Below are 23,070 nucleotides of genomic sequence, written 5' to 3'. Positions count from 1 at the left end.
TTTGAGAAACTTGTAGGCAAAGCAACCTCTCCAGTGAACCTAACTCGTCGAGATAGCCAAAATTTGTTGGGCCACAGCGCCGACGATAATCGCGTTCTCGAAATTCTAAAAACGGATATGGACATTACTTACGGTGGGCTACATGCCTCTCAACAATTAAGGAGCCCTACGGTAATAGTTTAAAAGTTAACTATTAGATATTGGTTAACAAGCCTGCTAGTTAGTACGTCTTAGCTGCATTATGATGTACTACACCACTGACAATGCTATGCCAGAAAAAGCGCGCATCTAATTCAAATAGCTTAATTTTAAAAATTGCAGAAAGTCTTAGGTGAAACACCCTGTATATATATATATATGGTTGGTTTTGGTTTATGGGGTTTAACGTCCCAAAGCGACTAAGGCTATGAGAGACGCCGTAGTGAAGAGCTCCGGATATTTCGACCACCTGGGGTTCTTTAACGTGCACTGACATCGCACAGTACACGGCCTCTAGAATTTCTCCTCCAAAGAAATTCAACCGCCGCGGTCGGGATCGAACCCGCGTTTTTCGGGTCAGCAGCCGAGCACCATAACCACTGAGCCACCGCGGCGGCATATAAATATATATATATATATATACGCACATCCTGTCTGTACATAACCGTCTAGAATAAATACCATGAAAGAAAAAAAAGGGGGAAACCGTAGTAACGCAGTGCTCTCGCACAGTGGCCAGAGAAGGTGATCTGTTCAAGCCGCCGCGGGTTCGAAACCCAATAACGACAATATTTGTTTCATTTCTTCGGGTTGGCCAAGCTCACACTCATTCAGAGTCTCGTTTTATCCCGCATAACATGATTAACTTCAATGACTTCGCCACACAACGGCATTTTGAATGTTATGAGGCCGACGGTGCTTTCGCACTAAAAAGGGCAGTATAGACAAGCGTTGGCTAGCAAACCGTAAAGTTTAATGGAAATAACACGCCACAGCTAAAAGGTGCACGCCTGCGCAAACAGATACAATTACGGGAAAAAAAAAGAACGCTAGAGAAAGGTACGCGTCACACCATTAGAAAATAATATGAGAATTATTTGAAAGAAACCAACCAAAATAAAAAAAAACAACAGTTAACATTCTTTCCTTAAAGACAGAGCCTCTTTATTTAAAAGGGCCACCAATGACTCGCGAACTGAAGAGTCCTGTCCAATTTTTTTGAATGGATGTAGCTTCCAAGATCTCTCTCACGAATATTGTCTTCTCCTTGCCACAGTGCGGTGGAACATTCGCGCCATAATTGGATTTTCGAAAATCTGAAGCGCTGTCGCAGCATGTCGCTAAAGACACTGTCCTATCTGCCCAAAAGGCAAGACAACTGATAGATCACTTCAGGGGCACAGGGAAGGCACTTACACCTGTGCTTCATAGTGAAAACCTCCCTGCGACCACCGTCCGCCCCGTGCTTGCACTGTTGTGGAAGGTTACAAAGGGTCGGAAACACGATTCCGATGCCTTCCTTGACCCCGACTTTCTTGAAGTTATGGGTCAGCTTGTGTATGTAGGAGACAAGTTTTGGAGGGTCCTTGTTTTGTGGTGCTGTCGGCTTCTGCTTAGGCGTCCCGTTGCTCAGCTTATGCAATAGTGATTTGGCCACTAGTTTTTAAACTTTCGAACTTATGCCTTAAAGCCGTGACCTTGCACGGGCAGTACTTCGAATGTGCCGGCCTCACACAAGACAGCAATACCCTTTTTAGTTAATTTGAAGTCGGTGGAAGCAAACGGCCTTCTTCGATCGTGGTATATATGTCCAGCAGACGTGGTCAATCATGTCAAAACTAAGTCTTAAGTCTAAAAAGTGGAGGTACTCTTCTTACTGCCGCTCAGTAGTAAAATTTAGGGACTGCGAACTATTTCTGAACCCCACGGGTACATCTCCGAAGACTGTGTCATGCCCGACGCGCTTCGCGGTCTATATTTCAAAGCCATAAAAGGTTGTCGAAGGTTATTCAGATACCTAAAAGTTATCTGAATACCTTTAGTGCACCAAGACTGGGTGCCTCAACCTAAGGCTGGAGTTCGATGCAGCTTGACTTCAAAATATGGGAAAAAATGGCCCAAAATGCCGTCCTCGTGCATGCACTCTCTAGGAAACGCCAGAAATCTCAGCACAATCACTCTAGTAGCTTTTAGTTGAAAGCTGAGTTACTTCGGGACGTTAAACCCCAAGAAACCAAACCAAACCAAACCTTATTTTCAGTAAAAAACCTTCTGGTAGGCGTGCAACGGAGCCAAATTCACTTAAGGCCGCGCGACCACAGTACCGCGTTTCATTTCTTGACGACTTTTCCTGTGCTGATATTGCTTTCGTTGGGTGAAATAATCAGGTAGCACTAAAGAACACTGGTTCTATGGAGTGACGCGGAAATAATTATGCAGGTGAATTACAGTTCGCTCCATACTTTAAAGGCATAGAGTCATTATTACAAATGCGTTTCGTAGTGCGTGCTTCTGTGCAGGATTTTCGCACGGATGTCTCGCTCCCCAGCCTTCAACTGCATTTGTTCAGTGTGGTGCCATTTGGGGCATCAGATTTACTTGTTTATTAATACTGTAGGCCTTCTGCAGACTGTTACAGGAGTAGGTCTAATCACTTGTGCAAATAAAAATGTTGACCTTTGCCATCAAAGACGTCAGCGTTTGGAGGATTCACAACTGCACTCAGTAAGGCATTCCACATTTTAACTGCGCTCGTGAAAAAAAAAAGAGTATTTAAATGTATCGCAACGCATGCTGTTTGAATCGCAACGTTACCACAGCCTGCTGCTATCTGACTACAAAGGTTCTTATCAAATGCCTACTTAGTTTCGGGAATTGTGACGCTTTACTCAGATTCAGTACCTACGACGATAATTTATAGTTGTGTCACAAGGCATGGCAGTTATTAATATAAAAGACTTCGTGTACTTTTTCTGAAGCTAATCATAAATGCCGGTTGACTGAATGCAATACGAAGGTGCGCAAAAGCTGGAAAGTCTCTTTGAAGGAACGGCCTACATAGTTTTCATAGCGTTGGCTCAAATATAGTGCGGCCTTGCAATGACGTAAGGTTTCGCTGCATACAAAATCCTGTAGCGGTAGAGATATTTTTACGAGAGAAGGTTGGCGACTGGTCGCAGAATGCTAAAACTGTGTTCGCTTTTATACCGACGTGACTAAATCTTGTCCTCTTCAATCATTTCCACAGATGTCGACCCACCAGCAGTCTCGTTCTGCCCCGACGACATTGTCATCGTTTCTGGCAAAAGGGATGTGAGCGTCCCCTGGCCTGAACCAGTATTTACGGCAAGTGCTAATGCAGGCGTATTGCCCGTGAATACATGCTTCACAGTTCCTTCGGCTGAGTTTGCCCTCTTTAAACAACACCTAGCGGACAGTGTAAATGTGGGTACGAGGAGGGAAAAAAATGAGAGAGAATTCTCGCCTAAATTCTACAAAAGTGAGGAAGCAGAAATGCATGAACGATTACGACGACGGTGAAGAAAGAAAATCCTCTGTCTGTGTCATCGCGCCGCAGATAGGAGTTGAGGATGACGATGTCCGATGCATAGTGCGAGACAGTGGTGCGGTTTAACACGGGGCGTGCTCGGCTGCTCATTTATGCCTAATGATTGTTCATTTTAGGGAAGTGTACGAAGAGACCAACTTTAAACCGGCGTAGAACTCCCTCTTGATGGTGTGCTCAGCCTTACCTTTTGTATAGGGCTTTGTTGCTCTCTCTTTTTGGGATGTCTTTAGCGCCGTTTCCAGAAAACTTCGTAAATGGTTCATGTAAACAGAACGTAATTTCAGTCTAATAAACCTTTCATGCGAATAGTGAAGAAAGATACGATAGGTAGCCCCAGCCACAGCCTCAGCCATGGTAAAACCCTCGGTGTTCAAAACAAACAATCAAGCTCGTACTGCGCGTACCATAAAAAAAGAGAAAGAAACTGGCATGCTTAAACGCAATTTCAGGCGCACCGTACGTGAAACTTAATTCTGCTTTCTTCATAGGAAGCTCCTAATTTCATAGCCATTGATTTCAGCAACCGGTCTCTGCAAAATTTCACGAAACGTTGTAAGGATCATTATTAGGTTAAAATTTAAGCCCAGCAAACGGTGAAGGTAACAAGCAAGTACCCCTACAATTAGCATTAAAGAAATTTATCTTTCATTTAGTTCGCCTGCCAATACGTAGCTGCTCAATCAACGAATGAGGCTGCCACTGCCGAGTGTTTTTTTCTTTGTGGGTACAGGTTTGCCGAGTGAAGAATTTGCAATCAAAATCCTTGCTTGTATTACTTGCTTGGCTGATTGTCGTCAACGTCACGTGAGATTCAAGACGATCCATCGGAGGGCGGTGTTCGTAGTGTTTAAGGTGGAACTGCCTTTCAAAAAAATTATATATTCAAAAACAATGCAATGTTAAGAATTTATTAGTTGTGTTTCTCTTGTTTTGTTCAGGAAAATGGCCCTGGAAAATTGGATATCACCGAAAGTAGACCACGAGGCAGCAGTTTCAGCTGGGGTCCTTCCAGTACAGTCACGTACACAGCGACGGATGCTTATCACAACAACGCAACCTGTTCATTTAAGGTCACCGTGAAGCGTAAGTCAATGAGTGCCATTGAGATCGTAATCACCTTCATCACCATCACGATTATACCTACGTCCACTGCAGAAAAAGTCTCTCTTGTTGATACTATCTTAGCATAACCGTCTTACGTCAGCTGCAGCCACCCTATCTCCGCCGTATGACCTGATCTCATATCTCCATTCCACTGTCTGCAAGCTCGAGCTTGGTCTATCTTCCCTTACGTTGCCCTAACCGATCGCCATTCATTGTTTTTCTCGTTACGTGTCACCCAAGCATATTTCTTCCTCTGACATCCGCTAGAACACCGTCATCCACTCTAGCTCATTCTCTTATTCCAGGTGCCCAATGTTTTGTTTTGTAACGTCAGTTACTTACGCTTCTCTTTATTGCTCACTGCGTGCGCTATCCTAACTTTAATTCAGCTCATGTCGTTAACATTCAAGTCCCGATCGGTTGGTAAGTATTGGCTGGGCCACTTTTATCCTTTTCGTTTTGAGATACAGATCAGCCAATGCCTTAGCCTGGGAGTTCCAGCTGAGTGCCCCGCTACCCGTTCTTACTCTCCTGGTAATATCTTCCGAATGATCCTGATCTGCGGTCCGTACTTAGTTGCGTGCGGTGAGCGGGGTTTGACTCCCCGAAGCGACACATGGGACACAAGCGACAGTGGAGGGCTCCGGATTACACAGTATGGCGAAGGAGCAATCCCCTTAAAAGGCCACGGACCACCCTCTGGTCGAAAATACTCTCTATCTCTCTGGTAGCGAGCCTCATCTCCTTCCGTTCCCTCCGAGATTTTTCTCTCTCGCGCCTCGTCGAGTAGGCTCCGCAAGAGAAAATCACCCTTCCCCTCCGATGTTAGCCGGAGGCGTGGTGTCTAGTGGAGTGCGTCACATGACTACGTCATGGTCCCGCCTTGAAAATAATTCTTTTTTTTTGTTTTTGCTACCCGGTCTAATTAGTGGAAGGGGGGAGGGAAGGGAGCTGCGGGTCTCCTAACACCCTCTCTATTTTGCTCTTAGGGTCTCCTCGCGGTGTTTCATCGCGTTTTTTTATTTGTCCTGCCTCTCCCCAGTTGCTGTTTTTTTTCTGTTTGAAGCTTTTTTTTTCACCTTCTACACTCCCTTTCCTGCCCTTCCTGGTTGGGTGTGCAACAAAACAGCTCGACCCCTGTTACCGGCCTGTATTCGACCCTCGCTTTTACATCGTCATTGAGCAATGCTTGGCGCGCGTGCATTTGCTGCCTTGCTCCGCTCTGCTCACAGATGTTTTTCCGCACTCCTTGCCTTCCGTGTTGTCTGAGGCCGCTTGTCCTCAGCGACTTTTTTTTTCTCGCGGCAGACCTTTTAGAAGACAACACGTGCGTGGTTTCTCCCGCCGCCTTTGATGTTTTTGTTTTTTTTAGCTATATTTAGCTGCTTCTAGCACCCTGTGCAGTTTTGCCTTTTGTCAGGCTTTCTGTTTCCGCTCTTCGATCTACGAAATAAATGTGGACGTAGTTGTCCGAAGCGAAGTGTCTTCCGCAAACCATCACATTCATTACCATTGTGTTCGGAAGGCCAATGCGTTGGAGCCAGACACGACTCAACTCATAATCTCCTGGCAATCTGTGCCGGATCGTGGTTCGACTCCAGTCGCTGCCTGCGCATCCAACGACGAAACAGCATCGTCGCATTTTCTCCGCACACTGAACATTCGAGAGGCGCGATCGGCTCGACCACCTAAACTTGTTAGCGAGCGCATCCTTTCATACATCTGTTTGTCAACCCCAGTTAGCGAGCCACCTTTTCATTACTTTTATTCAGGCCTCCCCATCGTTTCAGGACCGGAGGTGCGGGAGTCGGTTTTGTTCGAAACACACGGCGAAGCGCAGACCCGCCCGTTTGCTTTTATTCGTGTGTGTTTATGTGTTCTGTGTGTTTGGGTCTTTTCGCTGCTCCTAAGCTCCTGTCATTCAACGGAGCCAAGGTGTAGACAACATGCACGAACGATAAGCAGTGTGTGTGCGGAGCGGTCAAGTGGGCGAGCGAGGGAAATACTCTACTGCACAGGTTACTGAGACCTTGTTTTGGGGGGCTTGCATGGAAGAAAAAAAAACTGAGGAGGGAGCGCGCACGCAGAGGGCTATCTCGTGACGTAATCACGGCGGGGCGAACCGACTCTTTGAGTTTTACTATTTTTTACTTTTTATGACTAGGATTCAAGGCTGTCGCCGGACGCTCCCTCTTCAGCTTTTTTTTTCCTTCATGCGGGTTTGTAGGCATGTGCCAAAACAGAAGGCGCTGCGGAAAGCGTTGCGCAGACACACGTGACGCCCCGGCTACGCCCAACCTTCTCTCATCATCCAGAACGACGCACCAGTGGAATGCCTTTAGTGAAAGTGTCCCGTATGACGTCAAACGAGCGAGAGTAGAGGGGAGGGCTTGGACTTTTGCTTGTATAAGGAAAGAACGAGCGGGCTTTGATTTGAATTTTTACAGCTTTTCGGGGCGCGCATGGCTCTAGTATTTTGCAGAGGTTATCTTCGATGCCTCATCTATGCAGTGGGCTTGTTTTCCAAATATGTCCGGATCCTAGGCAGGTGCCCTTTAAGCTACAAACTTTTGACAAAGTAGTGTACATGCCTCCAATGGCTGTTTCGTCGACGTGTTACGAACATTTTGGGGACGCGGATAGTGAGAAAAGTGGACACATACAGCGCTGTTGACACTGCCAGTGTCCTTAGCGCTGTTTTAAGACATGCAGAACGAATTAGCCCGCACCTCTATCCTTAAATACTTGAGGCGGTCTAGAACGCAGTGAAATATTGGTTCTCGAGGGCATATTTGTATCTCGCCTTCATCAAAATGCGACTGCCGCGATCAGCATCAAATTCACCAACTCGTGTTCAGGGGCCGAATGCCATTGTGAGTGAGCCTGCGGCGGGTTAAAGATGCTTTCCGGTTCGCGACACATTGTCAACTATTTTTTTCCGAAACATGAAAATGTTTTGAGCAAGGCAACATTCTAATGAATCCAAATCCTATCAGAAACTCAAGTTAGTGCTCTGAAGTAGAGCGAAATGTAAGCATATTTCGAATTACGGACGGATTTCCGGGCAATTCCTGTAGGTAGTGGTTGGGAGGTAAGGTAGATGGTCCGGTTTTTATAGTGCATTTCCTTAACTTCCTTTGAAGAAATGGGGGACGAGAGCTGTTATCACAAAGAAAAAATTCTCGCTTAAATAACTGTTGTCTTCCAGTCTCTACTATTGCCCAAAGGCCGCCATGATTGGGATGAAATGAAAACCAGATATTCTGTTGTAGTAGCTTGGCTCGACAAGAATTTTGCTGTAAAAACTGAACCATAAATACATAGGTCTCTTTGTTATCGGGTTTTATTTTTTTTTGTAATTCGGAGAGGGATAAACTATGGCTCAGAAGGATCGACTGTTGGGTGAGTTGGTGAATGACTCGATGATACGAGGTGCAAGAGTGGAGAGGACGAACGAAGAGCGAACACCAACAAGGCGCTTACTGCAAGTGTGGTTTATTGCTCGAGTTAGCCGTTTATAGCAAGGTGCAAGGAAAAGCACTTTGCTATAAAAGGTGAGCTCGTGCAATAAACCACAGCTGAAGTAAGCGCCTTGTTGGTGTTAGTTCTTCGTTCGTCTTGTCCACTCTTGCGCCTTGTATCACCATTTAAACTATGGCACAAATCGCGTTATCACGCAAAAAACTGTATAATTCAGATTTTTAATTTTTTTTCAAAATTTTTCTTTAATTGCGGCTGTCCGGGACCAGGATCAAGTATATATTATAGATGAGTTGAAAGTATTGCAAAACCGAGCGGTTAATTTCATTTTGACCAATTATTCTCGTTATGCTACCTTCACAACACTAAAGGCACGAGCCGAATTAAATAGGCCGCCGCGGTGGCTCAGTGGCTATGGTGCTCGGCTGCTGGCCCGAAAGACGCGGGTTCGATCCCGGCCGCGGCGGTTGAATTTCTTTGGAGGAGAAATTCGAGGCCCGTGTACTGTGCGGTGTCAGTGCACGTTAAAGAACCCCAGGTGGTCGAAATTTCCGGAGCCCTCCACTACGGCGTCTCTCATAGCCTCAGTCGCTTTGGGACGTTAAACCCCATAAACCAAACCAAACCGAATTAAATAACTTGTCATGAAGTCGCTAACTAGCATGCTTGGCACTCTTCAAAGTTATCATCATCATTTGCTGCATGACGATTTCTTTTCCTCACCCGAAACATTTTTTCCATGCCATGGTCATCTGTTCAAACTTAAACGCATCTCATATGCCACGCTTCTGTTTCTGCGAAGTCGTTCATGCCTCGTACTACAGTCGACTGGAATCTAATCTGGCATTTAAACAAGTTTCAAGACCTTTTAACGCAATTATCTGTCTACAATTTCTCGTTTCCTGCACAACTTTTTTCATTCAGTTGTACTATTATTTTTCTTGCATCAGCAGTAGTCATACTGCCCGTATGCACTTTTTTTGCTCTAGTCTGGTGACGATGTGTTTCAGTTAATTTATGGGTGCCGTTTAGACTGACTTTTATTGCTTTCAGAATTATTTGTTTTTTTTCCTGTCCTCGTGTCCTGGCTTCACCTTACCTGTGTCTTGTTTTTCGCGCTACGTTTTTCGAAGTTGCTTCCTTTTTTTTGCTTCATTCTGCTAACCTAACCTATCTATATCTGCATTCTTGTGGGTAGATGTCCCCTTTACGTAATAGCCTCGACTGAGGGCCTTCAGGAGTATATTAAATAAATGTATGAGTAAATTTTAAATAATAAATGAATAAATAAATGAATAAAGATTTGCCTGATTAGGAAGGGCTCTATTCATAAATCATGCATGGAGTCCGAAAAATAGAAATACGTGTGGCAGGACGTTTTTGATGCAATTAATCGCGCTTCCGAAATTGCCGTTCAACTGGTCACGATCTCTTGCAGCTCACAAATGCCCTTATATTCCTCCACCTGCAAACGGTGGCCTTGTCTGCGACTCTGAGGAGAATAGCCAGCACTGCAGCGTCTACTGCGACGAAGGCTACACATTCCAATTCAAGCCGGAAGCTATTTATCGTTGCAAGCAGAAAGAAGACAGAGGAGTTTGGAGCATATATTCGAGACGGGAGCCCATATTACCATGGCCGAACTGTGCGGGTATGCTGGACTCAATTTTGTTTTAGTCAGACTAATTATCCTTTATGTATTTTCCCAAAAACATTTTTATCAGCTTTGCTCAAAGATGGACAGATTACAGCTGCAGCAATTTTTCTGCGTTCGTTTGAGCTCAGAGCCATAGCACCTACCTCAACAGTCTCATTGGGGCGATGGTTTCGGCTTCAAACATTCGCCACTTGTATGTATACATCCGGTAGTGGTGCGGGTTGATCGTTTAGTAGTCTGTTTTGCGTGGGGCGGGTTCTGGCCTTTAGATACAGCAGTTATGCGTGTGTGGATAGAGATAAATTTAATGTCGCAATTTTCAGTTGCCAGTCCCTAATAAACAATGTACACCGCGCGGAAATCAGGCCATCCACAGTGTTCAGGCTGTTGCATGGGGCCAAGGCTTCATTTCCAAAATTTCCGCAGAGTTTGCATTAAGCAAGGAGACGGCAGTGTTACAATTTAATTATATTTAATTTTGCAGCATCGTCTAAAAGTGAAAGTGCGAACTTCACCATCGACTTCAAATTCAAGACAAACTCTTGTCAGATGAGTGAAGAACGGAAAGAAGCGCTCTTGAAGAAGTTCCGAGACGAGTTGACCAAGAAAATTGGTCACATAAAAGGCATGTGCGATCCCAGCCGCGGCTGCCAGCTGGACAACCTGGCCATTAAGTGCAAATCAAAGAATGCGTCGAAGAACAGCGCACCCGCAGCACATCAGGGAACAGCAGGACACCGCTCGAAGAGGCAAGCTGAGGACGAGAGCGAAGATGAGTTCGAATTCGTCGTTTCTTTTTCGCTTCCACTGAACACTGACTACAACGCGACGGATCTCATCGAGAGTTGCGAGGTATGAATGAGGTCTCAGGTTATTTTACGCACTTATTTCTAGTCCACGGTAGCCCTTGTTATTAATGTTAGGAGTTGGAATGTGAAAAGTATTAATGTTGGATTTATTAATGTTCTATATATTAAAAAAATACAAGCGTGTTGCCGTGCTATAACAGGCTGAAAGCTTTGTGCCTGAAGGAAGAGACAGGCCCATTTTTATGTTCAGAGAGCTTGTACATTCTAATGCTGGCTCTTAACCCTTGATGTCACGGGATGTATCCGATGATGGAATGTGCTCCTGCGTGCGCTAAGGGGGGTGGCGTATGCAGAGAAAAGAAGGAAAACCGAAATCCTGACTGACTTCCTCAATATCTACTTGGATCGTAAGGTTAGGAATGGCTAAGTGCTAATGAGCACCACAATTGTAATCTCATCGATTACAGTCAATTTGCAGTCTGCGACATGGTGGTACAGATAAGGCACTCAGATAAGCGAATGTTGCGCCCGCGGTGATTGAGTTGAACACGGAGTGGCGGTGACGCGACTGTGTCCTTCCTTCATTTCCAAAGCGGTGAGCAGTGTGAAGTTGTAGGAACAATGTCTCCCCCAAGGGGGCAGTTTGGATGCAATGGTAGTCGTTCCTGATGAGCAACGGAAAAGTAAGGGGTAGTGTATATGGAATTGGATAACTTAGAATATTTAGAATGTGTCACCGCTTGTGGAAGAAACACAACTGCTGCACTTTGAATTGGTTATGCATGCATAATATGCTCTTTGAGATAGTCAAGGAACTCTTCGTTGCGGATGAGGTGGCTGACACAAAGCACTGGAGGCGGAGGGTTAGGCAGGAGGAACGGCGAAGGAGGACGCACAGTATTTATAGATGAAGATCTGCCAGTACAAAATATGGAACAGCGCATAGGACGCGGATAAAATTAGACTGTGTATGTTTTTGCGGATGTATTATACATTAAGATGCGATTGCGGAGGGTGATGCGCAAGATCACTCCGGGAATAGGACAGGCTTGAGTGGAGCCACAGGCAAACACGCTTGTCGGTTTATCCATTGTCTTGGATAACAAAGCATAGGACGTGGATGAAGTGAAGGATTGGCTGATCAGAAGGCTGAGGATGAGTTAAAGGAGGCAGGGGAGATGGTCTAGTTTGGAAAACAGGGGCTACTTACGGTGAGCAATAACTTAATTAATTAAGAAATTAATTTCCAAAAACCGGAGTTTAAGAAATATGTCAAATCGTATTTGTTAAAAAAACCCATTTCTTTTCTTCAATAAGACATTGTTTGTATTAATTAATTTTTGGTGTAATAAAGGTGTATATATATTATCACAGTACGGTGTGCTAAAGTGTCTGTAATCTATGTGTGCGTGTGTTTGCAATTACATGAGTTTTGCAGAGTGCCGAGATGTGCATCTGGCGTTTCTTTTTTCCCTTAAATTCTACTAAGTGTTGTCTAATTCCGTATTTATATGTTCACTCTTATATGTTGAAATATTTATATGTTCAAATGTGTTTTTGTAATTGAGAACTGTTTCCCTGTCTATCTTTTCTTTGTGCACTGAAATGCCGAATTGTGTTACCTGGGGCAGGAGCCTCTGTCAGGCTATGAGCCTTTAGCTCCTGCTCCTTTTTTCTCTGTTGTGAGAAAATGAAATAAAGAAAGAAAAGATAGATAATAATATAAAGTCCTCACAGCATGGTTTTGTCGACTGTGGCAGTGGAACTCACGTGGCCCCCAGGGTGTGATATTGTGGTCACGGATACCACATCTGAGGCTCAATGGGTGATGTTGGAAGCAAACAGGGAAAATTTTAAAGAGTGGAGTGCCTTTCAAACGTAATTGATAAGCTATAAAACGGCCTCGAGGTAGCAGTCAACTAGTAAAGATTATCTTAAAGTTGTGCGGATTAGTGTAGAAGCAATAACGGGCATGTAAGTTGTTAGTCTGTAATCATCGAGAAGAACTATGCATGCTCTTGCCGGTGATTCTTAACTTAGATTGACAGTATACCATTCTGGCTTGATTCTGAGTTGGAGGGTCGATCAACAGTAATGAATCGTGTAGCTTGCCTTTTGTTCCGGCGAACCATCCGTCTCATGTACCTTTGCTTTCAGCGATGTATCAAGAATTTGATAAACTTATCCTGTGGATAACGAAGTCCTGGACTTCTCACCTTTCGCATGGGCGAAGAAATGACGATGATAGTGGCACTGTGAAAATATACTGCGTAGGAACCATGAAAGGGAAGTGTACAGATGGCTCACTGTGAAATAAATGTAGAAGAAAGATGTACCGTGGAGGTGTACCGGTAACTGTACTGTGAAGTCTATGTTATGTGAAGGAACGGAGCCGAAGCGTAATGCTGCTGGAGAGCCCATTGCAGCTTTCGGAAGCTTGAAACATATTTTTTGTCTCCTCTCTTTGCGGCTGTAGGTTGCCTTGTTATTGTTTACACTTATGGTGGCTTGGCACTTCCGGCAGAGTTCAGCCTTTTCCAGTGGTGAAACACGTAAATTTTGAATCCTGAATGACTGAGCACGTATTCAGCGAAGACAGAGTACAGCCAATCAGAACAATTCGTTCTCATATACAGACCTGGGTACCCAGTATTCGCCTTATCGCTTCTTTTGAGTCAGAGAGAAACTGCGAAAAACTAATATGCATATTTATATACTTTTAATCACCGATGCCTTTATCCCTTTATTTGCATAAAATTGAACTAAGTGAACTGCTCTAATAAGCACGCAGTTTTTCAACTCACGCATGAAAGCGCTCTGTTTTAAACTTAGGACTGCAAGAACACTACCGAGGTTCATCCGAGCTCAGCGGCCACAACAGCCATGAGCCGAGCCCTGGAAGCAGCCTTCAGCGAAGTGGTGAACAGCACCGTTGTAGAAGCACTGCCCGGGGCTTCCTTGATGGAAACGAACCACGTGATACAGGCTGCTTGTGAAAGAGGATAGGTGTCCAACGAACTGCACTGCGGTGAGTGCTGAGCTTAAAGCAGCGGCTGGGCTCATCGCATCATCAAGCCCGTAACTGCATCTACAACTCTGCTCTCACTGTTATCTTAAAGGAGGTCACCAGATAAGCACAATTCGGCTCATGCGCTTTGTTTACCGGGACCCGAACACATGCTTAGCATACCCTGAATCCGGAACTTTCATACTCAATCGTGGGACTTAAGAGAAAAATCGAACAAGATGAAATCATCAACTGCTAATTTCGAGCGATACTCTGGCGCCCTCTCCAAATTTTAGGTCATGATCATGATCGGCCTGATTGCACCCACTACTCTCTAATGGCCTCTTCCATATTTCTACAATATAACGCTATCCTGCGCCAGTTGCGGGTCATCTTATCCACGCAAACTTCCTTATCTACCACAACCGTATAAACACAGACAGAAATGAACGCCTGAAACCACCCTTCAAGCATTTCATCAGATTAAATCATTTACTGTTATTAGGCCCATTGCTTCAAAATGTAATGCATTCGTTCCACTGCCCACTGAACTTCGCAATTCGCTGCCGCATGCCATTTAGAATACCATATCCACCGATGTATTCACAGACGAAATTGAACTACTTAAGACATCAGATCTTCTTGTCGTTTTTTTTCCTTTGCATTGTACTGAGATAGTTATGGCTATTTTTGTTGAATTTCTGTGCTTGCATACCGGTTTACTTTTATCAGCCAACTCCTGTATGGACCTGTGCTAGCCAATAGTATAACTAACTAACTAACTAACTAACTAACTAACTAACTAACTAACTAACTAACTAACTAACTAACTAACTAACTAACTAACTAACTAACTAACTAACTAACTAACTAACTAACTAACTAACTAACTAACTAACTAACTAACTAACTAACTAACTAACTAACTAACTAACTAACTAACTAACTAACCAACTAACAAACAAACAAACAAACAAACAAACAAACTACCTAACTAACTAACTATTTAACTAACTGACTGACTGACTAAGTAATCAATTAACAAACAAACAATCAAACAAACAAATTAATTAATTAATTAATTAAGTAAGTAATTAACCAACTATCTAATTAACTAACTATACTAAACTGACTGACAGACTGACTGAGTGACTAACTAACTAAACTAAACTAAACTGACTGACAGACTGACTGAGTGACTAAGTGACTGACTGACTGACTGACAAACTAAGTAAATAAATATTCTGCCGCCGCTGCGACGCTTGCGTTCTCTTAAATCCAGTCCGCTGCCCATAATGACCAGCGGTATACCAAAACTCAAATAGCCGGCAATTAGGGGTGTCGGCCCTATACCGTCGTTTGGTGCTGGTTTTGTGCTGCAACAAAGCGACTTAGCGATTCACTTTTCAGCTGCCATCATTTTTCTTTCAGACATAAGGTACGTATTTTTCTGCGGTAAAAAGTTTCCGCGCCAATTCACCAGATCGATGTCATGCCTGAGAACTTCGGGCGAGGCCGACGGCGATATGTGCGGTTCATGAAAAGTGGGGCCTGCAAGAGGAGTCAAAACACTAGACTTAGGTGCCCATACACTATGAGCCAGAAACTGCTGAAATGGGTTTAAGTGCACCACCTTGTGCACACTACGATTGGTTATTCCAAGGGGAGGCTAACTTTACACGAGATCCCCTGGCAGTTAGTCTTTAACAGAGTAATCGTTGCTCTTTAAGGAGATTATGGCTGTGGCAACGCACTTTTAAACAATTAACTACTATAGAACTTTTTGTCCTGTATTGCTTAGGATATAGGAGAAGAATGTTTCGTCAGCGAGGGTTGCCTACAATGATTCTTTTTTTTTTTTGCAGCAGAGATCTAAAACACCAAGTTCCGAATAACGGCATTAGGCCTCAGAATTCAACTGTTAGTCTCCGCGAGCCTGTGGATGTAGGAGAGCCTGAAATGAATGCTTTTCTTCGCTGCAGTGAACTGCCCGGTCGGAACCTTTTACCATAACGAAACTAGCTGCCTGCCTTGCCCCTTGGGAATGTACTCCGACCAGGAAGCTGCGGAATCGTGCATCCCCTGCCCGGACAACAAGACTACCCTGGAGGAGCGGGCCAGCTCCGTGTTTGAGTGCAGAGGTAAAGGCTCGCTTTCGCGGCTTGGTGGGGACGGCGAAGGGGCATATTACTGCTGCATAGACTTCATCTGTGAAAAAAAGTAATTAACGCAACCAGCACCGTTCACTACCTGGGATTACATCACGCGTTTACCGCTTACAGTTCACGACAGCTTACACCGCTTAACTTGAACACACAGGAAGACTCGACGGAGCGGACAGAAAATCTAAGCACCTCCTGGCTCTGTGGCTGGAGTGTATTGTCCATTTTTGCAAAATCTATGCGAACACAATTCGAATGCTCTTTTTTAGATTTTTCTTGTGACAGTGCTGCGTTCATAGTATCCACAGGTTTGCCTTCTGCAGAAAACGTGAAGTGTTCAGGATGTGTTCATAGCACACGGCCGCTAGGAGCTTTTCACGTGTGTTCAAGTTCAGTTTGTGGACAACTACACACTTGCGCATCAGGCATACGCCGTTGATATTCCCCTGTGCTGCAGCTGCACATACTGCGCACAAAGTTTACCTTTCTGGACATCCTTTCGCACTTGGCGATAAAAATAAAGTACGTTACGTAAGTTTCTAGTGAATAAGGTAACCTTGGAATTATACGTGGCACTGTTTTGGTCCAACGAACAGCACTGTGCCAGCCTGGGACATGGTCGAGGACAGGCAAGGAGCCGTGCATGGCTTGCGACCCATACTCTTACCAGGACGAAATCGGTCAGACTTCCTGCAAGAACTGCTCTTCCGGTCTGTCAACCGGGCACTGGGGCGCTGAGTCCTCGACATCCTGCAAAGGTAAGCGATGTAATAAGGACACTTTAACTTGTTGATCACGTGCTCTGTGTCTGAGTGCTCATATGCAGTGATTGAAGCTAAATCTTTCCCCCTAAAGTTTACCCCTCCTTTTCCGTAGTGGATGCGTGGAGAATGTCTGAACAGATTCTGTTTTTTCACAAGCGATTTTTCTGATACGAAGAGCCTATAAACGATTAGCTAATAAAAAAAAGAACAACGAGAAAAGCACAAGCGACTACGGTACAGTGAACATATGAGAGGGTAACACAGTAGCTCCCTTTGAAATGCGTTACACATTGAGGAGGTTTTGTGGAAACATCATGCGAAGAAAGCACCACAGATGTGGAAAGTACAGGGAATATCTTATCCTTATAATTGAAACCTGACAGAAAAGAATAAAAACGTAACTGGGGCAGCGCGATGGTCGATTAAATAATAGTGGCAGCATTGCTGTGCCGGTAAAATACAAAGATTCTGTAACCGATTATATGTTATTTTTGCATTACCCGCACCGCCACTGGCTGAAGTGACGCCACGCGCCATGTTCGATCTTCGTTATTGGCTGAAACCTAGGACGCGGCGTCGCTTCAGCCAATGGCAAAAGGCGGGAAATTCGAAAATAGTTTCGATTAATGCGTGAAGGAATCGCTATGTTTTGCCTACCTGAAATGACACCACTGATGCATGACACTGCACATGCTTCAAAGAGTCTATCCGTGCTCTCCCGTTTTAGCTGCATGAACGGACAGAACGATTGTTAAGAATCCTGCACCCGTTTTGCTCTCAGCAGATGCATTCGAAGATCGCCAAATGAATCAGGCCACACTAACATGAACAATGTGTTCGTCGGGATGATGCGGGCATCTTGTAGTTATGAAAGTAGGCGCTTTTTCAGCCTGAGGGTGATGTGGTGGATTAGTTGTTGGAAGGATGGAAACAACTTTATTACACACACAAAAAAAAAAAAACCTTCCAGGGTGGTCCGTTGGTTTCTATAATGTGTTCTGGGTCGACCGGGATGAGAAGCAAGGAATTTTAGTCGAGATTTTTAGTTTACAGTATTTCCTTCATTCCTGTACTTCTAGAGTTTAGATGTCTGCTTCCATTGTGGAAATAAAAAAGCCCATAAAGGATGAGAAGCCTTTGCGACAACCGCTAAGGTTAAGGTCGCTGTTAAAGTAATGAAGGTTAGCGAGAGAATAAAAGTTGTTCTAGAATTGCTCGTCCTGTGTTGTCGTTTCTTCAGTTTGTGTTTTTTAGAGCTCTTTGTTCCAGTGGATCTTTACCAACTCGCTCTACTTCTACTTCGAAAATACCACCTTTCAGGAACCTGTAGCCGAGGCACTTACTCGCCGAACGGTCTCATCCCGTGTAAGCCGTGTCCCATCGGGCAGTACCAGCCCAACGAGAAGCAAACAACCTGCCTTCAATGTGACCCCGGACTGGGAACATACAGCGTCGGCACCGTCACTGAATCTGGCTGCGTAGGCAAGTGCTGTTCTTTTTCGCCTCATGTTCATAACGATGACAGTTCCATTCTCAGTGGCTTTAGCCTGTTATATAAGAATCCGTGGCCTAGTGGGTTGAGCATCCGCCTTTCTTGCTGGAAGCGCGGGGCTCGATCCCCGGTCATGCCGGGTACCCACCGGTGATACACTGGTACAAGCTTTCTCTGGGCTTGGTGCTGGGCTGCATTGGAGGTGAAGTGAAATACTTGGGAAATGGGTATTTGAGCCAACCTTGACTAGATGAAAACACCCTGAGCCGTGGCGCTCTTTGGCCACAGTTGCCCTCGCTCCACAAAAATCATCATCATCATTATCATAGCCACAGTAAAAGTGCTTAAATGTTCACGCCCAAAAACCCGTTTTTGAATGATATGCAGCAGCTGAAATAATCAACGACTAGGTAGCATTTAAAGTGTCCTCGGTATACCTCGGGAAACATGCTCACTCCTGGCAGACGTATTCAAAAGGTAGTTTTAATGTTGAGAATAAGCTTACCCGCTGTAACAGTTAGGCCGTCCCCAGTTAGCTGAGCTATAATGTGTTCCATTTGTACTATGAAGTTTGCTTTTCTTCTCAGGCGCCAGATAACTGTTCTAAACTCCACCCGCTGCTTCTCCCCCCCCCCCCTCCCCCCTTTTTTCTTTAATGAAAACAAGAACCTTCAGAGCCCCGAAAGGAGACACAGGCAGTTATGCGCCGAATATTACCTAAAAGCGGCTGAAAAAACTTTAGGTTCTGTTCACTCGACCGTACCTATTTTGTAAGAGGTTTTTCTGCAATAAATTTCTTCTTGAGCTCCGTGGTGTGAAGTGTGAGAAGGACTGTGGCTTGAGTATAGGAGGACAGAGCAGTTGTCGGTAAAATGGTTGGTGTATGAATGACTACTTGCTGTCAGGTTGCTTTTCTGTGACCGTATATTGCTTTTAAAGTGCCTAACTACCTAACACTGCGAACTCGACGCAATTCATCTTGCGCTAACGTGACCCATCCACTTCCAGCTCTGAGCTATTGCAGCAAGATGCAGCCCTGCGCCAACGGTTCGACCTGTGTGGACGAGCCGCTGGGCTACCGGTGCGAGTGTCCCGTAGGACTTCGCGGGACTCACTGCGAGGAGAACGTGCACGACTGCGAGCCGGGCCTGTGCCTCAACGGCGGCACATGCGTGGACGGGCTCAACTCGTTCTCCTGCCTCTGTCCTCCCGGCTACGGAGGCTCTGCCTGCGAGACCAACATTGACGACTGCGCATCCGGTGAGCGCAACTGTAAACACCTCCAGAGCATTCATGGGCACTCTGAAGTCGAGCTCCTGACTTCTTCAGCTCGGGCGACCTGTTTCACTGGGAGGGATGCTTGGGAATGAGGTTCTTGTTAGTAAACGGCGTTGGTCGGCTGAGGCACACCGTCATTTCTTTGCGCTGGCAGAGGACGAAAAGTCTAGCAGCCTTTTTGCAGTCAGAACGTTGATAGAGGGCAGGCAGAGATCAGCGCACAGAGGGATCTGCGACATTGCTTAGATCGACGAAACTAACAGGTCGTCCTAGAAGTTCTACCCGACAAACAGTTGTTGAAAAGCTTCAGAGAGTTTTTGAGGAGCCGTGCATGGTGTGGCATTGGGCGTAATACGAGTATTCGAGTCACAATCGTGTCATGTTTCTGAACTTAGGTTACCAAAGTTACGAGATACTGGCAACCGTAATGAGATCAAGAAGCTCTGCCTGAGCCTAACAACGTCAACAATACAGTGGCGACATCAGCCCGAGCACGTGTCGTTGGTTCCAGCCTTTTGTCTTGCACATGGTGTCGCTGCACGACAACATGCCCAACTACATCATGAGCATACGTCATCATTGATTAATAGTCATGAACGAAGCCGGTGGCATGCGGTGGCATGAACGGACAACGCATAACAACAGCATCCGTCAGAAAAACGTGCAAAAAAAAACAAACAAACGGTAAAGCGAGAAGCAATGCATGGAAGAAACAGCACGGGTAAAAACAGCACAGTGACAAAACAGCTCTCGGGAACAATAGCACGAGGACCGAAGAGCCCAGGGAGAAAAAAAACACGAAGATAAAAATAGCGCAGCGCAGTATGATGCAGCGTTCGAGTGATGAAGGCAAGCGTTCTCTTTTTGTTAGCTATAGTACGGAAGCGTACTCATGCTTCTACTATAACGCACAGCGTTTCGTGCTGAAAAATAAAAATAGCGCAAACAAAAATGAATTATTACATCTTCAGTGATTTGCAAGCAGGAACAACTAAAAAAATTAGGAGCCGGACTAGCGTTGCTGAGCGCAAGATATCGTGCAGTAGCACTAGTTACGGTGGGCACTTAAAGTCCTTACGTGGTAAAGACATTTGACTTGAAAGACTTTATCATAAAACGCCTTTCTCGTAAAGGCCTTGTACCTCAAGACCTTTCATCGGAGAGCATCTACCATGAAGGCTTTCGTTCTAAAGGTCTTTACCATAAGGCCTTTTACCCTAGAGGCCTTTGACCTGAAGGTTTTTACCTTGAAGGCATTTACCTAGAGGGCGTTCACCCAGGTGAAGGCTTGCGAGGTGCACGCACCTGGCAGGTTGCCCAGAGCCCGATGTGCAGGTGGGCCGCTGGCTCCAAAGCAAGCTTTAGGTACAGTACATACAGGGTTGGTCAAAAGTTCCCATGCACAGGGTTGGCTTTTGAGCCATGCAGGGGCGCAGTTTCGACACCCCCGAAGTTCAATACACTCGCATCTGTACGGTGTAGGAGAAGCATCTTTCTCACTTCTGATAACCTTTGTAGATTTACAGAGTTCTTAAGTGCCCGACCATACTTCTTAAAAGCAGACTCCATGGCGTGGGAACTATTGACCAACCCTACGTACGTACGTGCGGCCGCAATCGGAAAATGATCCAAGCAGTGCTACCTCTCTAAAAAGACAACAAACGATCACGAAGAGGGAATGGCGTATGTTATTTTTTTTTTGCAAGTTCTGCCTTTTCTGCTTTGTTTTAATTATTTTCGCATTCAATATATCCGTTTCCGATACTACATAAAGACGTCCGCACACTGAAAAACTGGTACTTTATATCGTTATGCTGTAATGTAACCGCTTAGCACGCTAGGTCGAGCACCGTCCGGGACCGTCATTATATACAGAGGCCCGAACCTGGCCCAGTTACGGCAATAAACTGGTACTGCTGGACCGACCTGGCCTGCGGATGGGGCTGGCTATAGCAGTTGCGGTTACAACCCTGAACTTTCGAGTTAGGCCATGCCAGCGCAGTGCTTACTCTCGCTGAAAAAATATTAAGCCTTGCAGGTGGCTTCCATCGAAGCACAGCAGCAGCATTAAAGTAACGCTTCATTGCAATTTGTAGTGGTTTACACCATGACGTAAGTAAGATCTCAGGCCAGTATTAGAGTTCGGACGGCTCTCTTCTGACCGAGAGTTTTTGAAATTATCCTGAAGAAAAGCCGGTCCGTGGATTACAAGCGTTGACAAATGTTACAATCGCGAACTGTGATCACCGCTACCACATGGGAAGTGCTTTACCTTTTGCATTTATGGAGATGAAAGCTCTGTTAAATTCGAGTCACTTAATTCATGCTTATACGTTAGAAAACACAGTGGAGCTGGTTGACAAACAGAAAGACAAGGGGCGGTTTCTAAGACAGTAGGTTCAGTGCCGCGAGTTGTAGCGGACATCTGGCGTCACGCACCGTCTAGAAGTGAAACGAACGAAGCATTTCGTAAGCGTGTTGTATGCTGCTAACAATCGCTTGTGGGTGTGTTCTAGTCACAAAAACCTGACCTCCTCTGTTGCTCGTCTGCTTTTTCAGTGTGCTATTTTGTTGCTTCGCTGTTTTTCCAGGTGTGCTGTTCTGACGCATCCTATTTTTTCACTGTGCCATTTTTTTGTGTTTCTCGTGTCCACATCTTTGCCTACGAGCTAGAAGCAGCAGCAGCTTAACTACTGCCACGCGCTGGTTACTGCGGAAATTGCAGGTCCTTGTCACAACGGCGCTACGTGTATCGACGGCGTGGACTCGTTTGCCTGCAAGTGTGCCGAGGGTTTCACGGGAAAGCTGTGCGAGACCACGTTCCACAACTGCACCACCAAGCCCTGCCTGAACGGAGGCTCTTGCTTCGAAAGCATCACGGTGGGCACAGCCCTTTTCAAAGCCCCTCATTTCTGCAGCCGTTACGTTTAGAGGAAAGCGAAACGCGCGTTTCCTGCCAGTCACAAGTCTGAGAGATTCGGATGAATCTTAGCAGAGATTGTGGAGCACGTTCGGGTGGACGCAAATGAAATGAATTACTTATACTTGAAACTGCAGACAAATGAGGAGGGTGGAATGAGTAGGACCTGCAACTTGTGGTGCCTCAAACCACTCTGCTCCGCTATGAAATAAAAATATGTATTCAGGTGGCTCCAGTATTTTAAAATCTTAATAATGTGCAAAATATCAAAGCCTATCCCTTCAAAGAACTGGCTTCTTTTCAAAGCCACGAATATCTTTTATTTAAATTAGAATAACTTTGTGCCAGTGACCCAAAATATTTAAGAGTAATGCCGAATCAATCAATCAATCAATCAATCAATCAATCAATCAATCAATCAATCAATCAATCAATCAATCAATCAATCAATCAATCAATCAATCAATCAATCAATCAATCAATCAATCAATCAATCAATCAATCAATCAATCAATCAATCAATCAATCAATCAATCAATCAATCAATCAATCAATCAATCAATCAATCAATCAATCAATCAATCAATCGATCGATCAATCAATCAATCAATCAATCAATCAATCAATCAATCAATCAATCAATCAATCAATCAATCAATCAACTCTTTTCCCCTAGCAGACTGCTGGTGGTGCGCAAAACAACTGCAAATTTATAGCTCAACAAATTTGAATCTCATTGCAATGTCATATTACAGATGCACTTTACACCTTTCAGACAAGCCAAATCTATATTTGCCTTGTTTTTGTAGCTCACTCGCGATCCTTCGTAAATTCTAACAGCGACGGGCTC

At 44.9% G+C, this 23,070-nt stretch overlaps 1 protein-coding gene across 1 annotated transcript in view; it reads left to right on the top strand.

The window, feature by feature from the left end:
* LOC149371455 (uncharacterized) overlaps positions 1–23,070 on the top strand; it is a 65,575-nt gene that overhangs the window by 19,546 nt on the left and 22,959 nt on the right. Inside the window, exons 7-12 of the mRNA XM_089580175.1 lie at positions 10,273–10,640; positions 13,430–13,589; positions 15,587–15,745; positions 16,363–16,524; positions 19,031–19,282; positions 22,026–22,180. Of these exons, the coding sequence (XP_089436301.1) occupies positions 10,273–10,640; positions 13,430–13,589; positions 15,587–15,745; positions 16,363–16,524; positions 19,031–19,282; positions 22,026–22,180 (1,256 nt within the window). The remainder of the gene's footprint in view (positions 1–10,272; positions 10,641–13,429; positions 13,590–15,586; positions 15,746–16,362; positions 16,525–19,030; positions 19,283–22,025; positions 22,181–23,070) is intronic.

The sequence above is a fragment of the Amblyomma mixtum genome, chromosome 1 (assembly GCF_055824585.1).
Source record: "Amblyomma mixtum isolate Tamu chromosome 1, ASM5582458v1, whole genome shotgun sequence".
In the NCBI taxonomy this organism is placed as follows: Eukaryota; Metazoa; Arthropoda; class Arachnida; order Ixodida; family Ixodidae; genus Amblyomma; species Amblyomma mixtum.
The sequence above is the reverse complement of the archived record's forward strand: the minus strand, read 5'-3'. Positions and strand labels throughout refer to the sequence as shown.